The 13,130-nt window shown below is 35.9% G+C and overlaps 1 protein-coding gene across 1 annotated transcript in view; it reads right to left on the bottom strand.

The window, feature by feature from the left end:
* The window catches only part of CACNA1D (calcium voltage-gated channel subunit alpha1 D), a 157,734-nt gene that overhangs the window by 52,446 nt on the left and 92,158 nt on the right, over positions 1-13,130 (bottom strand). The window contains exons 10-20 of the mRNA XM_065749761.1: positions 10,683-10,770; positions 9,540-9,566; positions 8,385-8,545; positions 7,599-7,824; positions 7,206-7,413; positions 6,361-6,481; positions 5,150-5,264; positions 4,364-4,433; positions 3,734-3,803; positions 2,160-2,304; positions 343-472 (exon numbers count right to left, since the gene is read on the bottom strand). Coding sequence (XP_065605833.1) covers positions 343-472; positions 2,160-2,304; positions 3,734-3,803; positions 4,364-4,433; positions 5,150-5,264; positions 6,361-6,481; positions 7,206-7,413; positions 7,599-7,824; positions 8,385-8,545; positions 9,540-9,566; positions 10,683-10,770 — 1,361 coding nt within the window. The remainder of the gene's footprint in view (positions 1-342; positions 473-2,159; positions 2,305-3,733; positions 3,804-4,363; positions 4,434-5,149; positions 5,265-6,360; positions 6,482-7,205; positions 7,414-7,598; positions 7,825-8,384; positions 8,546-9,539; positions 9,567-10,682; positions 10,771-13,130) is intronic.

Consider the following 13,130-nt stretch of genomic DNA (forward strand, 5'->3'; position numbering starts at 1 on the left):
AAGACAGGAGAGATCTGACAGTTCTGTCCAAATCCCCATAAACCAGTTCAATCATATTGACTATTTCATAACTAATCAAAAGCATGCACAACTCATGATATCTTGAGAAGCTTTCTTCACCCCAGATGCAAAATTGCTGTACTACCTGTGATGTAGTACATACATCAGTAAACCTACTTGTCTTGGAAAGATTTATGTTTTTTAAAACAACAACAACAAAAAATGCAAATGTTTGACTTGGAACATTACTTCACTTAAAGATTAAAAATGAGGCACTAGTCCCAAAGGATTATTATTCTATGAGGATATATTTTACTCCAGACACAAAATTGATAGGCTTACATTATTTCGAAAAGAGTGGCTGCGAATCGGATCTTCTGCTGCTAGGGAAACACTGCTCAGCATGATGAAGACAAGGATGAGATTGGTAAAGATGTGGTGATTGATGAGCCTGTGGCATCCCACTCGAATTCTGCAGAAGACATACAAAAATATACCACATGTGCAAATAGAACTCAGCAGATGGCTAATACACAACTTGTTTTCTATTACTCTGCCAAAAATGACAGATCTGGGAAACCATCGGCAGCTAAAACATGGTGTAAATGCTGAAGTTATTGCTCTTCTATATAAAAACTTAAATAAATTAAAAATCCAGTCCAGCAGTTGTGAAGGTACACTTATCAAAAGAATAAGAGAGAGAATTTCCCAGGTTACAAATGCCATTATAAATTCCATTGTTTATACCACTTTGTATGTACATAGAAAGCAATGTCAATTAAAGTTATTCAGATTTCAACTTGTATTTGACTCTTGAAGTTACTGAAAATATTAATTTGGTGAGATGTGTGTAAGTCTAGAGATCTTGTTGTGTTACTTACAGTCCAATCAAATAATAATCTCCCTTGAAGATTCTTTTTTGCAGAATTATAGGACCACTGGGTGTTGAAGATTATAGAGCTGCTATTGCATATATGCTCACAGTCACTGAGCCCAGAGATCACTGAGTTATAATGCTACTGAGCATTCTGTAGGAGTTGGTCCAGGATTAAACTGGCAAAATGGCGTGTTATGATTCATAACTGACTAACACTAAAGTTGTTTGAAATATTCTCCTGAAGAATCATAAGTTTCTCAGTGGAAATTTGTTCTTTCAGATAGATTACTTGAGTACAGTGTATCTCCATTAAGTAAATGGAGATTTTGCCCTGAAAAAACTCTATAGAATTGCTTAAGAACAAAAGGAAATTGACATGTACAACAAGCCCAATGTATTTGCATCACCACGTGTTCTTAAAATTTCCAGATTAAATAGATATCTTTCTAGTTTGCCAAAAATAATCTCAGTATTAGACAATCCACACAATCGATATTGAGCTTGTATCACCCTTCAATTTAACCTGTGAAGATTTTTACCAAGGAGGAAACAGGGTTCTCCTGTACAAGTAACTTTTACAAGCTCTGCTATGACTGCCTGTGAAACTGCTATGTAACAGCTATCTTCAGTCCTGCAGGATCTGAATTCTGTTCACTTGTTCACTTCCACCTAACAATCAGTAACAACTTTTACTGACTATTGAAGCTTGCTTTCCTCATCACTATAGAAACTGCAATGCTCTGGAGTTAGATTAAGTGGTGAAAGAGTTCAATTATATCCAAAATCTAACCACTATTGTTTCTGATTATTTAAATAATTTGTCAGTGTTTGTTTTAATCTAGAAAAACACTGTCAACTGAGAGGATACATACCTCCTTTCTCCTTTTCTCTTATGGTTTTTTTTCTCATTCTTCATTCTCACTGCTACAAAAACATGCCGTTCTTTCTACAGATTCTAGGAATCCTACCTCATGCAGAAATCCTCACACCTTATATCACATCTTTTATATCCTGTGACTAACAAACTAGCTAGCTTGAGGACATTAAGAGGTACTTTTCGGACCTATGCAGACTTCATAGTCAATACATATAAAATACTATAATCTTTCACAGTGGGAGGCAAATTAATGTATTTAGCAAATTTTTTTATTTACCAAGTCACTTAGAAACCAATTCCTATCTTGCTGCAGATATCACAGTTCTGTCCCTACACTCAGTGCAAGAAGATGTACTCCTTCACTGCTGGAGGAGCTAAAGGAGTATATTCCAGAATGATATTTACGGATTGGTGCTGCTGAAAATGAAGAAGGCGCTCCCTTCAGGGATTGGTGTTATCTTCTCCTTCATATTTAGCTCTGATATTCTACGGGGACGTGGGCCTGCAGGTACCTCAGGTTCATCCTCCTCATCTTCTTCATCTTCACCTACTTTAAATTAAACATTTATTTTACTAAAAATATAAAGGATTAACTTTGCTTCATAAGAATATAAAATTGCATATATATATATATGCACTGTACATTATATACCACAGCTTTAAACATCTATGAAAAAATCAAGTGAATCTATGAATGTTCAGAAGTCCATGAGGGCTGACAGGTTTCACCACAGAATACTGAAGAAGTTAGCAGGTGTTATGAGTGTACCTCTCTCAGTAATTTACCAAAGGTCTTGGGAGTCCGGGGAGGTCCCTGAAGACTGGAAATAGGCAGTGTTATACAAATCCATGCAAAAGATCATAGGGAATGAGGCTATGTCTGGCTGGCAGCACGTGACTAGCAATGTCCCCAAAGGATCAATTCTAGGACCAGTCCTGTTCAACACTTTTATCACTGGTCTGGATGCAGGACTGGAATGCATCCTTAGAAAGTTCACTAATTATACTAGATGGAGGAGGTGTTGATTCTCTGGTGGGACAAGAGGTCTTGCACAGGGATCTAGATAGACTGGAGCATAAGCCAATCAGCAAATAGCACGAAATTCAACAGATGTAAGAGCCAAATGCTGCACTTGAAATAATAAGAGTCTGGAATATGAGTGGCTGGAGAACAGCGCTGCAGAAAGGTATCTGGGGGTACTAGGTGACAGCAGGCTCAAAGGAGCCAGCCACTTGCCATGGCAGCCAAGAAATTAAAACGTTTGCAAACATAGTATAGCCAGCTGGTCAAAAATGGTGATTCTGACACTACATACATAGCCTTGGTGCAGCTTCTCTTTGAATAATGTGTGTGCTCTGGGCTCCACAATCTAAGAAGGATGTTAAGGCTCTTGAAAACATCCAGAGGAGGACAACAAAGCTGATAAAGAGACTGGAGGGCATATCCTGTGAGGGGAGACTGAAGAATCACACCCCCTGCTCATGTACCAGAAGCCCCACACAAGCTCAGACTGACTGTCAGCCCATGCCTGAAACGTACTGTAGGACACCAGGCACTGTCTGACCAATGAATGAGTGCTCCAATAGTAAGGTAGAAACAGATTTCTGTAATACATGATCAAACAGTCAAAACAGATGTTTAGATAGAGGTGTTTGCTGGACTGGAAGATGCTGAGATAAAAGCATCTTCAGCCCTGGAACATCTTTTTACTGCAAAACATTTTAGAATTTGCTTTCACTTCAGGTAACTGTTAGCACAAAAGCCTTCAGGCTCACAGTTATTAACCCTCATCCTTGTACTGCCAAGAGAGCTTAAGAAAAATGTTGTACTTATCAACTTAGAGCCCCATTCATTCACTGATAACAGAGTACAATTTCATTGATTTTGAAGGAATTGATTCAGTGTTCAGAGAGAGCAGTTCATGATATTTTAAATGACAGATTTAAATGTTTTTATCTTCAGACTGGTATTCACGTACCTGGTACATCACAGGGTGGATACGGATCTTTATCTTCATCCTCTCCTTCTCCATATTCAGCAATTGTCACCTATGGCCATGGAAGAGGGGAAAATAGTTTTCAGTAGACCTTTTTATATAGAATTTAACAGAAGGCAGAACAAGTAAGACTCTGGAGTCATGAAAGTCATACCCATATTTACTCTGATTTTTTTTTAATGGTAATCCTAAGGAGAGAGAAGAACTGACATTTCAATATTCATTTTTAAGATATACTTTTTCTATAATATCTGTATACTTTCAGCTGCAGACATTACAATCACAATATGACCAACAGGTTTGGTAAAAATCACAAATGTTTGAAAATTCAGCTAAGAATTCATCATTTATTAATCTCTTCCACTGGATTTACCAGGCAAAATACATTCAGAGATCCTAAAGTAATTTCAGATATGACTTTTCCATGTTTGAATATTGAAATCAAAAGGATTTTCTTAGATAACAGATTCTGCAATGATGCCAAGCATCAGAAATATTTCCTTTGCCTGGAAAGAATGTACAGATGATGACTTCACAGAAGAAATCACATATAGAATAGCAGGCCTGGAAAGTAATTATTTCTTGAACAGATATATTATAAAAAATAAACACCTTACTATCCTTGGGCTTCTTTTGGTCACCTTCTGACTTCTCACTTTTTTTATTTTCCAGACTCTCTTTTCTAGAAAATACAAACAAGCAAAAAACAATTAAAATGCAAATCATGTGAAGACAGATTTAGAGTAAATTATAAGTGTTTTTTTTTTAAGTTGAGTATACATAGAAACATACAGTAAAATATTTAAGTGATATTTAAAGTGATTTGCACAGAAGCAGTCAACAAAATAATAAAATCTACTGCATTTGAATGCACTTGATCCATTTAAAACATTATCATTTTGAATTTAACTGCATAAGTTAATCTCTAAAGAATTTGATGCACGATCATTTCTCATTTCTAGACGGATAAAATGTGCCCTTGGACTCAGATGACTTGCACTAACTTCAACAGGCTGCACTAATCTCAAGGAAAGGTTGTCTTCTTGCCTGTATAAGGCTTACAGAACTGATTCCAAATGGTCTTTTTCACTGGCAAGAACAGAAACATTCTTATTCTAATTGTACAATAAATCCTATCATTGTGATGTTTAAACATTATTTGGCTTACCATTATCTCCTTAGATCACCCTATTTTCCCAATCACTAGCCAACTTTTATCTAAAATCACTCTAACTGGGTCTTACTTTAATGCCAAGGTAAATTCAGACCTTTGTTTCCCGAGTCCAATAAGCTTTGCAGAAAGTGAAGGCATTTATGCAAAGAAAATCCTTACAAGAAAGAATTCAGTTCCCTCTTCCTACCTTCTACTGCTCATTCATCATGCCTGAGCTGTTTTACCTTGCATTCTTTTTCCTTTCCTTTTCTTCTGCTTCTTCTTTCTGAGCTGTATTTAGACTTTCAGCATCTGCCAAGTTATCCACAGCAATGGCCAAGAAGACGTTTAGCAAGATATCTATTTCAAATCATTTTAAGGACATTATGACTTACCACACTTTGTTTAGTTTATTATCAGTATAAACACTGACAGTGTGAGAGAGATAAATCCCATGTTCCCAACCTTAAGTGTAGAGATGGGTGATGTTGGAATGTAGTGCAAATAACAGTCACTTAATGGACTAGAATAATACTCAGTGTAAAATCAGTCAAGATCCAGCAGGATCACTGGTTTTAAAATAATGGAATACTTGCCAATTGTTTTTGGTTTTTTGAAATAAAATTAAACTTAACCTCATGCTACCTTGAGCATGATTCAAATGCAAAACACTGACTTTTGATTGTCAAGACTGTTCAGGCACTTTAAAAAAATATATTTTTTTATGTTCTGTCTTCTGTGTCTATGAAAATCTATATTAAATTTTGTACTTCAGTCTGTATCAGTTATGTATAAATACTGATATAAGTACAGTGTAGTAATAGAATGATTTTGCCCTTTTATTACCTCCTGACCTTTTAAGGATTTAGGAGAATGACACCAGTTTCTGTTGCTATATGGGACCAAGGAGTAATTTCCAGTATACTGAAGACAGGGAAGGGGAATGCTTCAGAAGACTTAATCCTAACTGACTAAACATTTCTCCTTGTCAGTTTCTCTCATCTGGTCCTTGCAGTATACAGTGGATCACTGGGTCCATCGATGGTGCGTGTCAGACCTAACAGACTTATGCAAAGCATCAAAAGGATGAACATGAAATTACTGTCATAGAGATCAAACTACATCCATTCATTTTGAGAAGGAGAGATGTCAAATAGAGACAAGCAGGCAGAATAAGGTTGATTTCCCATTGAAGGAAGAATAATTCTTTTTTGTTTCTGACACTGTAGTGGTTGGAGATGCACTTGAAGATCACTGGAATCTCATTCATCAGCGAATATAAGAAAAAGAGAATTGCTCTATAAAGTCAATTCAAAGGACTTAGCATGGGCAGAATGAGCATGCACGTCCATTGCAACTTATTCCCTTCTAGAGAAATCTTGCCTGTGCCCCTGGCATGGTTACACTCTGGCACATGGTTCTATTTGGAGGTGTTTCCATGAAGCACAAAGGATACAGTTACCACAGATGAAGAGGATGATGAAATATATGCAGACTATCATGCCTGATGATGATGGGCCACCATACGCCATTATGCCATCATACATAACAGCATTCCAGTCTTCACCTGTTAGAATCTAAGAAGAAGATATACTATTAATAACTCAATATCAAAAAGAGCAGTAGAAGAATATTTCTTCTGCTCAAACTATACAATAAAGTTAGACTTCTGTATACGAAAACTACTAGTGAGGAGATAGGAAGCAGAGTTGAATATTACAGTGTCTGCCTACAAAGTCTGAAACCGAACACTGTGGTAATGTGCAACGTCTGCAAAGCTGAACATGAAAATGGTTAGAAAGATGGAACTGATTAGCCTGACCTCAGATTTTTAAAATTTTAATTAACCTGGTAATGTCCCTTTAAAGAAATTCTTCCTTATTTGTATACTACAGTAAACAATATAAACCCACATGCAAATATGCCCTCTAACAATGCATCTCAATTTTTTCATAGGGAAAAACTGAACTTTTATATAGATAATGAAGTTAAAGGAAACTAATTAATTAAAATAAAACAATATGCCACCTCCTCTTCTAAGTGTATATTTGATGGACAAAAAAGATTTAATTTTATGAAGTAATATGACAGCTATGTTGCATAGATAGATCAAATAAGATATGAAATAAATGGTACAAATGGTGCAGAATTACCAGAGTACTGAATTTAATGAGCAGAATGCTACTTGAAGTAAACAGAATAAATAGTATTTATGATTTTGTTTTCAGGCAACATGATCACTTAAACAGTTTTGCTGATCATCAAAGATAATATGTCTCATAGGGGATGAAAGACAGTTACCTGGAATACAGTTAAAAGAGCTTGTGGAAAATTATCGAAGGTGCTCCGTTTTGTTTGAGTTTCATCAAAATTAAATTTGCCTCCAAACAGCTGCATTCCAAGCAACGAGAAGATTATGATGAAGAGGAAAAGCAGAAGCAACAGTGAAGCAATGGACTTCATTGAGTTTAACAAGGATGCTACCAAGTTGCTCAGGGATGCCCAGTGCCTATAAATTAAAATGCGTGTGTTAACACACACCAAAAAAAATAAAATAAAATAAAACCCAACAAAAAAAAAAATAACAAACCAAACAAAAGAACAGTAAAAGAGCAGTGCATGATGAAGTATTACAAAAGAATTGCTGATCACCCTTCAGCTATCCCTAAAGATAGCAGTTTTAGTTAATCTTACCTTGTTACTTTAAAAATACGCAGGAGACGAACACAGCGAAACACTGAAATTCCAAGGGGTGACATAATTTCCAACTCCACCAAAATGGTTTCAACAATGCCACCACAAACAACGAAGCAATCAAAGCGGTTAAAAAGAGAAACAAAATAAGCCTGTAGACCCAAGCTGTACATCTTTACTAACATTTCACAGGTGAACAAAGCCAGAAGAACTTTATTTGCGATATCTGAAACAAAATATTAAAAAAATAATAATAATAACACAATATTTTTTGAATTGTTTCATAATATCCACTTTTGTTTTAACATCTTAATATTATACTTTCTCTACAACCCGTTGCTTAGAAAGAAATAAATGAGTTATTTTATTAATTTCATTTATTTATTCTTTTTACTTCTGTCAGTAATTGTTGCTTAATGTGACAGAAGTTATACAAGGATGCCAAGCTTCCTGACACCTAAGTATTATTCATTTTTCCAACAACTTGAGTAGTTCATGGCTGCTCAACTCACAACTTGAGTCCACACTTAAAATTGAACAATGCAGCCCGAAGTGTGCTATACCAGTTACTGTTCTCTTCCACAACTTTCAAGCATGATTTAACAGAAGTACAGGTATTAACAATTTGGTATTGTCCTTCTTTTTCTTTTTTTTCTTTCTTTTCGGGGGGTGGGGGGTGGGGAGGGTGCTGAATACCTTCAACAAATAAACAAAATTGCAGAGTATGAAAAATACACAGAATGCAAGCATCCACAATTACAAACAGGACAAATAATTTGACTGTACCTTGGATCTGGGTCAGCCAGTCAGGTTGGTTATAATGTTCTGATGAGATAGTTAATGTGTTCAGAAAGACCAAGACAATAACAAGCCAATAAAATGTGACAGATTTTACTGCAGCTCTACATTTTCTTCGATTAAATCGATTCCAGCGACGCCAGCGTCGACTGAAAGTTCAAACAAAAGTAAATTTATATTATACAGAAAATGAATGTCTTCATCTCTGAAGAAGTATAGTGCACGTATACAAGTGTGAGTAGGTATATTTACATAAAAACAAGTAGACTGATTCAGTTACTTGTGTAAATCATTATCAGTTGCAGATTAAGGACTGCTAATTTCTTTGTCTTCTTTTAGATTTTGTTGAGTATTTTAAAAAGTAAAATGCAACTTTGGGAGTTATTCTTCATTATATGAATTTTTCTCAGGAGTTTTCTATTTTTAGTAACCATTCCTCCCAGTTATAAAACACTAACATAATCATGGGTGAAAAATGATACATAGCCTTTTATTTTGAAGAAAAAAACCATTTTCATATATTTGCAATGACATAATACTATTTTATGAAATTATGAAGCATTTTTTCACAAGATACAGAAGTTGAATAAGTATTTAAACCACAAAAGACATTTTTAATTGATACCGTTTGTTACAACAAACCCAAGTATTCGGTGTTTATGTTCTCATTAAATAATTTATCACTTTTTCATCATAACTATTCATAAGTAAACCATTATTCTCACAAATATGCTCCCAATATCACTTTCATTTGCTCAAGTATTCATGTTTAGATGGTTCTTTAGTTCCAGTCAGAAATCTGAAACCAACTTGGAATGGGAACGCCAAACTTGCACCATGACTGAACTCAGCATCCCATCAAGTCAGTCACCAGAGCTTATGAAGTTTAGCTTCAAGATCTGCAATCCATTTGTATTTTCTATATTGTTAGTAGATCTACATAAAACTATCAGCATTCAGTTTCAGATTACTTTTTATCTGAGGTGTTACATTTTTTTAAACTGTACTTTCTTGCAAGAACCACACGTGTAATTCAACAAGATTTAAAGCACAATAAATAAAGAATAAACATATTAGACCATAATGATGTGTAAAGTATACCATGAAAAAAATAGTGACTAAAAAAGAGAGGAAAATACTGACCTGAACTTGGATTTTGAGATGGTTTGACTGAAAGAAAAGAAAAAAACAACAAGATAAGAGTACAGAAAATGTACAGAAAATATAGCTAACAAAAATTCAGTCTCTTTGGAATGATGAAATTTTTCAAGTCACTAAACTGGAATTAGATATAGATAAAAATAAGCTCCCCAAAATGTTTTGTGGATGCTAAAATATTACTATCTGTTATTTATTTTCTGTAACGCTGTTCTATAAGCTCTACAAACATTCTAACTGAAAGAAAGGAAATTCCTTAAAACTAAGTAAATTATCTGATTGTGTAGAACATGCCTGGAAAGCAGGAAAATCCGTGCAAAAAACAGCAAACACCACTGAGTTCTTACCATTCATACTGTTCAATTTTGGATAATAATTACATTCAAGAAAAGCTTACAAGAAAATACGATGCCATTGGAATTTTTCCCAACTTGAACTTTAGGAGGGCATTAATGCTAGATTCATTGGTTTAACATAAAACCAAAAAAGCCCAAACATTTGCCACATAAAGCTTGAGTATTTGAAAGCAATCTTGGCTAAATAAGCAATGGGGAGAAATGATTCTTTTAAATTTTGAGATGAGGGGTTGTCCTTGCTTTAGCTAGTACAATTTTTCTCCTAGTAGCTGGTATGGTGCTATGCTCTGGATTTCAGATGAGAATAATGTTGATAATACACTGATATCATAGTTGCTGTAGAGCAGTGCTTACACTTGGTTGAGGGCTTACAGCTTCTCATGTTGGCTGGGAGTGCACAAGAGGGGTTGGAAGGGAACAGAACCAGGAGAGCTGATCCAAATTGCCCAAACAGGACATGAGGGTAGCCCATACCATACACTGTCATGCTGAACAGTAAAAGTGGGGAGGTTGGCTCACAGGGGATGTCACTGCTCAGGGACTGGTTGTGCATTGGTCAGCAAGTGGTGAGCAATTGCACAACATAACACATTTATTTATTCATTTATTTATTTTTCTTTAACCTGAACCTACAAGTTCTCAGACTTTTAGCTTTTTAGATCTTCCCTCCATCCCACTGTGGGAGAATGAGCCAATAGCTGTGTGGTGCTGAGCTGCCCATAGGGCTGAACCACAACAGGAGAACGTTTCAGAACCGTGCCTGTGTACTCACCATAAGCTCCCACAGCATGCTGGGCTCTCTCCTTCTCCACTCACATTCTCTGTGTTCACTGACTCGGTTTCACTGGTGGGCATGCTTGCTGTTAGGAGACAGCAATTGTTTTAGACTGATAGCCAAGCAGGGCATTACACAGTATCTGATATCCTGCTCTATGTCAAAAATGCCTCCACATTTTGCAGACCTAATGAGAGCTCTGAAGGGCTGAGAAATAACAGACGAAGTTAAATAGACACTTCAGCCTTTCACATATAGCAAAAGAAAGCATACAGAATTCCAGAGTACACTGTAACTTTTTGTTTTGTTTCAGTGATTTACCATAGCTACCGAAAATGCATTACAGAATGCAATGTAGAGAGAATTTGGAATAAAGAGAACAGTAACCCTAACAAATAAACCAGTACTAGATTCTGTGACCTTTTAAGTGTCCTGTTACCCCTTTGGAGGTGTTGAATTCTTGCTAACACATTGATAATTCCAAGAAATGCTATGGTTCCTCTGAAAATATGGTCTTGCACTTTGATCATACTGACCACTCTATGCTTTTTAATTCCAATATGAAATAATCAAGGCAAGACATTAAAAATAAATTGTGCCTGCAAATATCATATGAGAAATCAGGAAGCACTGATAATGGCAGAATGGGTACTACAAGAGATGCTAGAAAAATGGTGGTTATCACATTTATAGCACATCAGTTAATTACTGCACATGTGGTGGATCACAGAGCAGTTGAGATTGGAAGGGACCTCTTGAGGCCACCTGGTCCAATCCCCACCCAAGTAGGAATCAGAGTTAGAAATTGCAGCTAATGACTTATTAGACAAAGCTCACTTGCCAATTGTTCCTCACCATTTACTTCTAACAATGCAGAATAAGTGTTAGGAAAGGTTGAACAACCAATGTAATCAATACCTCCTAGGGGAGAACAGTACTTCTAGGTAAAGCAAGCATTGAAGGACAACCTCAGGAACAAGAAAAATGTCAAATTAATGTTTCTGGCTCATATAGTAGAAATACCATATAAGGTAGGAAGAAAGAGTGAGAAGGTGGAAATTACTGTAGAATAGCAAGAAAAAAAAAGCGTAAAATAATATCTTAAAGGTATTTTGGGTTGTGCCTTCTGATAGTTTGTTGCTTTTTATATATATATTTAAAAGTCTCTGTCTGTAGACTGAGAGTAATGAAGACAGAAGTGCTGCAATGCCTCTTTCTGTTCCAGAGATGCTAAACACAGACTTGGCATGGCAAAGGAAGATACAAAATGTCCATGCAGGTGTTTGAATAAAACAAGGCACTCCAAGCAGTAAGCACAGCAAAACTATTTTCACAAGGTTCTTCTGTTTTGGTTATTCCTTTTAAGTATTACTTTAACTATGGTAGATGCAAAAAATCCCTGGCTAGCACCTGCAAGTGCCTCAATTCTAGTATTATGTAACTGAAAGCTAAATAATAATAATAATAATACTGCAAGAAGAATACTGCAAGTCCCACCAGTATCAACTTCAAAGCTTTCAGTTATGGAGTTAAAAGGAACTTCATTTAAAACTAAAGCAGGTAATCTTTGTTGGTATTGAAATTCAATAATTAATACTGACAACGGTTTAAGAAAAAAAAAAGAGAAAACTATTTCAAGCACTGTCTCAGATCTTCAGAACAAAGAGCTGTTAATTAGAAATGCCAATATCTTTTGCAATAAATGCAAGCAGTTCCTCTGTCTAGTAAGGAACTGAAACAGTTATCTTTTGCTGTGCGATATCATGTTGTTAGGAAACACAATGTAATAGTCACCAAGTGAACACTTTAGTATTTGTGATGGGCAACTGCACGCATAAGAGTGCAGAAGTCTTGTTTCAAACACTGTTATTAAGAGCCACTACACAAAAACAGTGAGGCTCAACTTTATGGTAAGTTTTACTTGGGCAACAAGTGCAACTGCCTCTCACACTTGTGTCCAATACACCAAACCTTTTCTATCTACTACTATCTACTACTAAGAGTAGTACCCAGAATCCAGTCACTCAGGATAGTGCAAGAGCTAATTAATCTGAATACCTGTCAAAGAATTTTTAAAAATGTATAAAGGAGTATCATTTTAATCCATGTTGAACCAGTAATAATCACGCATTTTGAACATGGCTGCATTAGGAAATGCAAAGTTTCAACGACAAAAATCTGTGTTCCTATTTGTCAGTCCCACAGCGAGGATCACAGAATCACAGAATCGCACGTCTCCATTTCAAACAAGGTAGGTCTAGAGCTTCATTACTGACTTGCAGGTGCTTTGTTTCCAAAACGGAGGAGAGAAAGAATAATGGCAGTTCAGTTGAAATGAGGAATACAACCACCACTATCTTGAAATTTGTATGCCAACAGAAAAACTTGATAAAAGTACTGAGAAAAGCAACACGTGAAAGTCTAGCTCCAACAATGCTGGCAAAT

The sequence above is a fragment of the Cyrtonyx montezumae genome, unplaced genomic scaffold (assembly GCF_038088225.1).
Source record: "Cyrtonyx montezumae isolate F1298 unplaced genomic scaffold, pur_monq_1.0 scaffold_6, whole genome shotgun sequence".
Taxonomy (NCBI): Eukaryota; Metazoa; Chordata; class Aves; order Galliformes; family Odontophoridae; genus Cyrtonyx; species Cyrtonyx montezumae.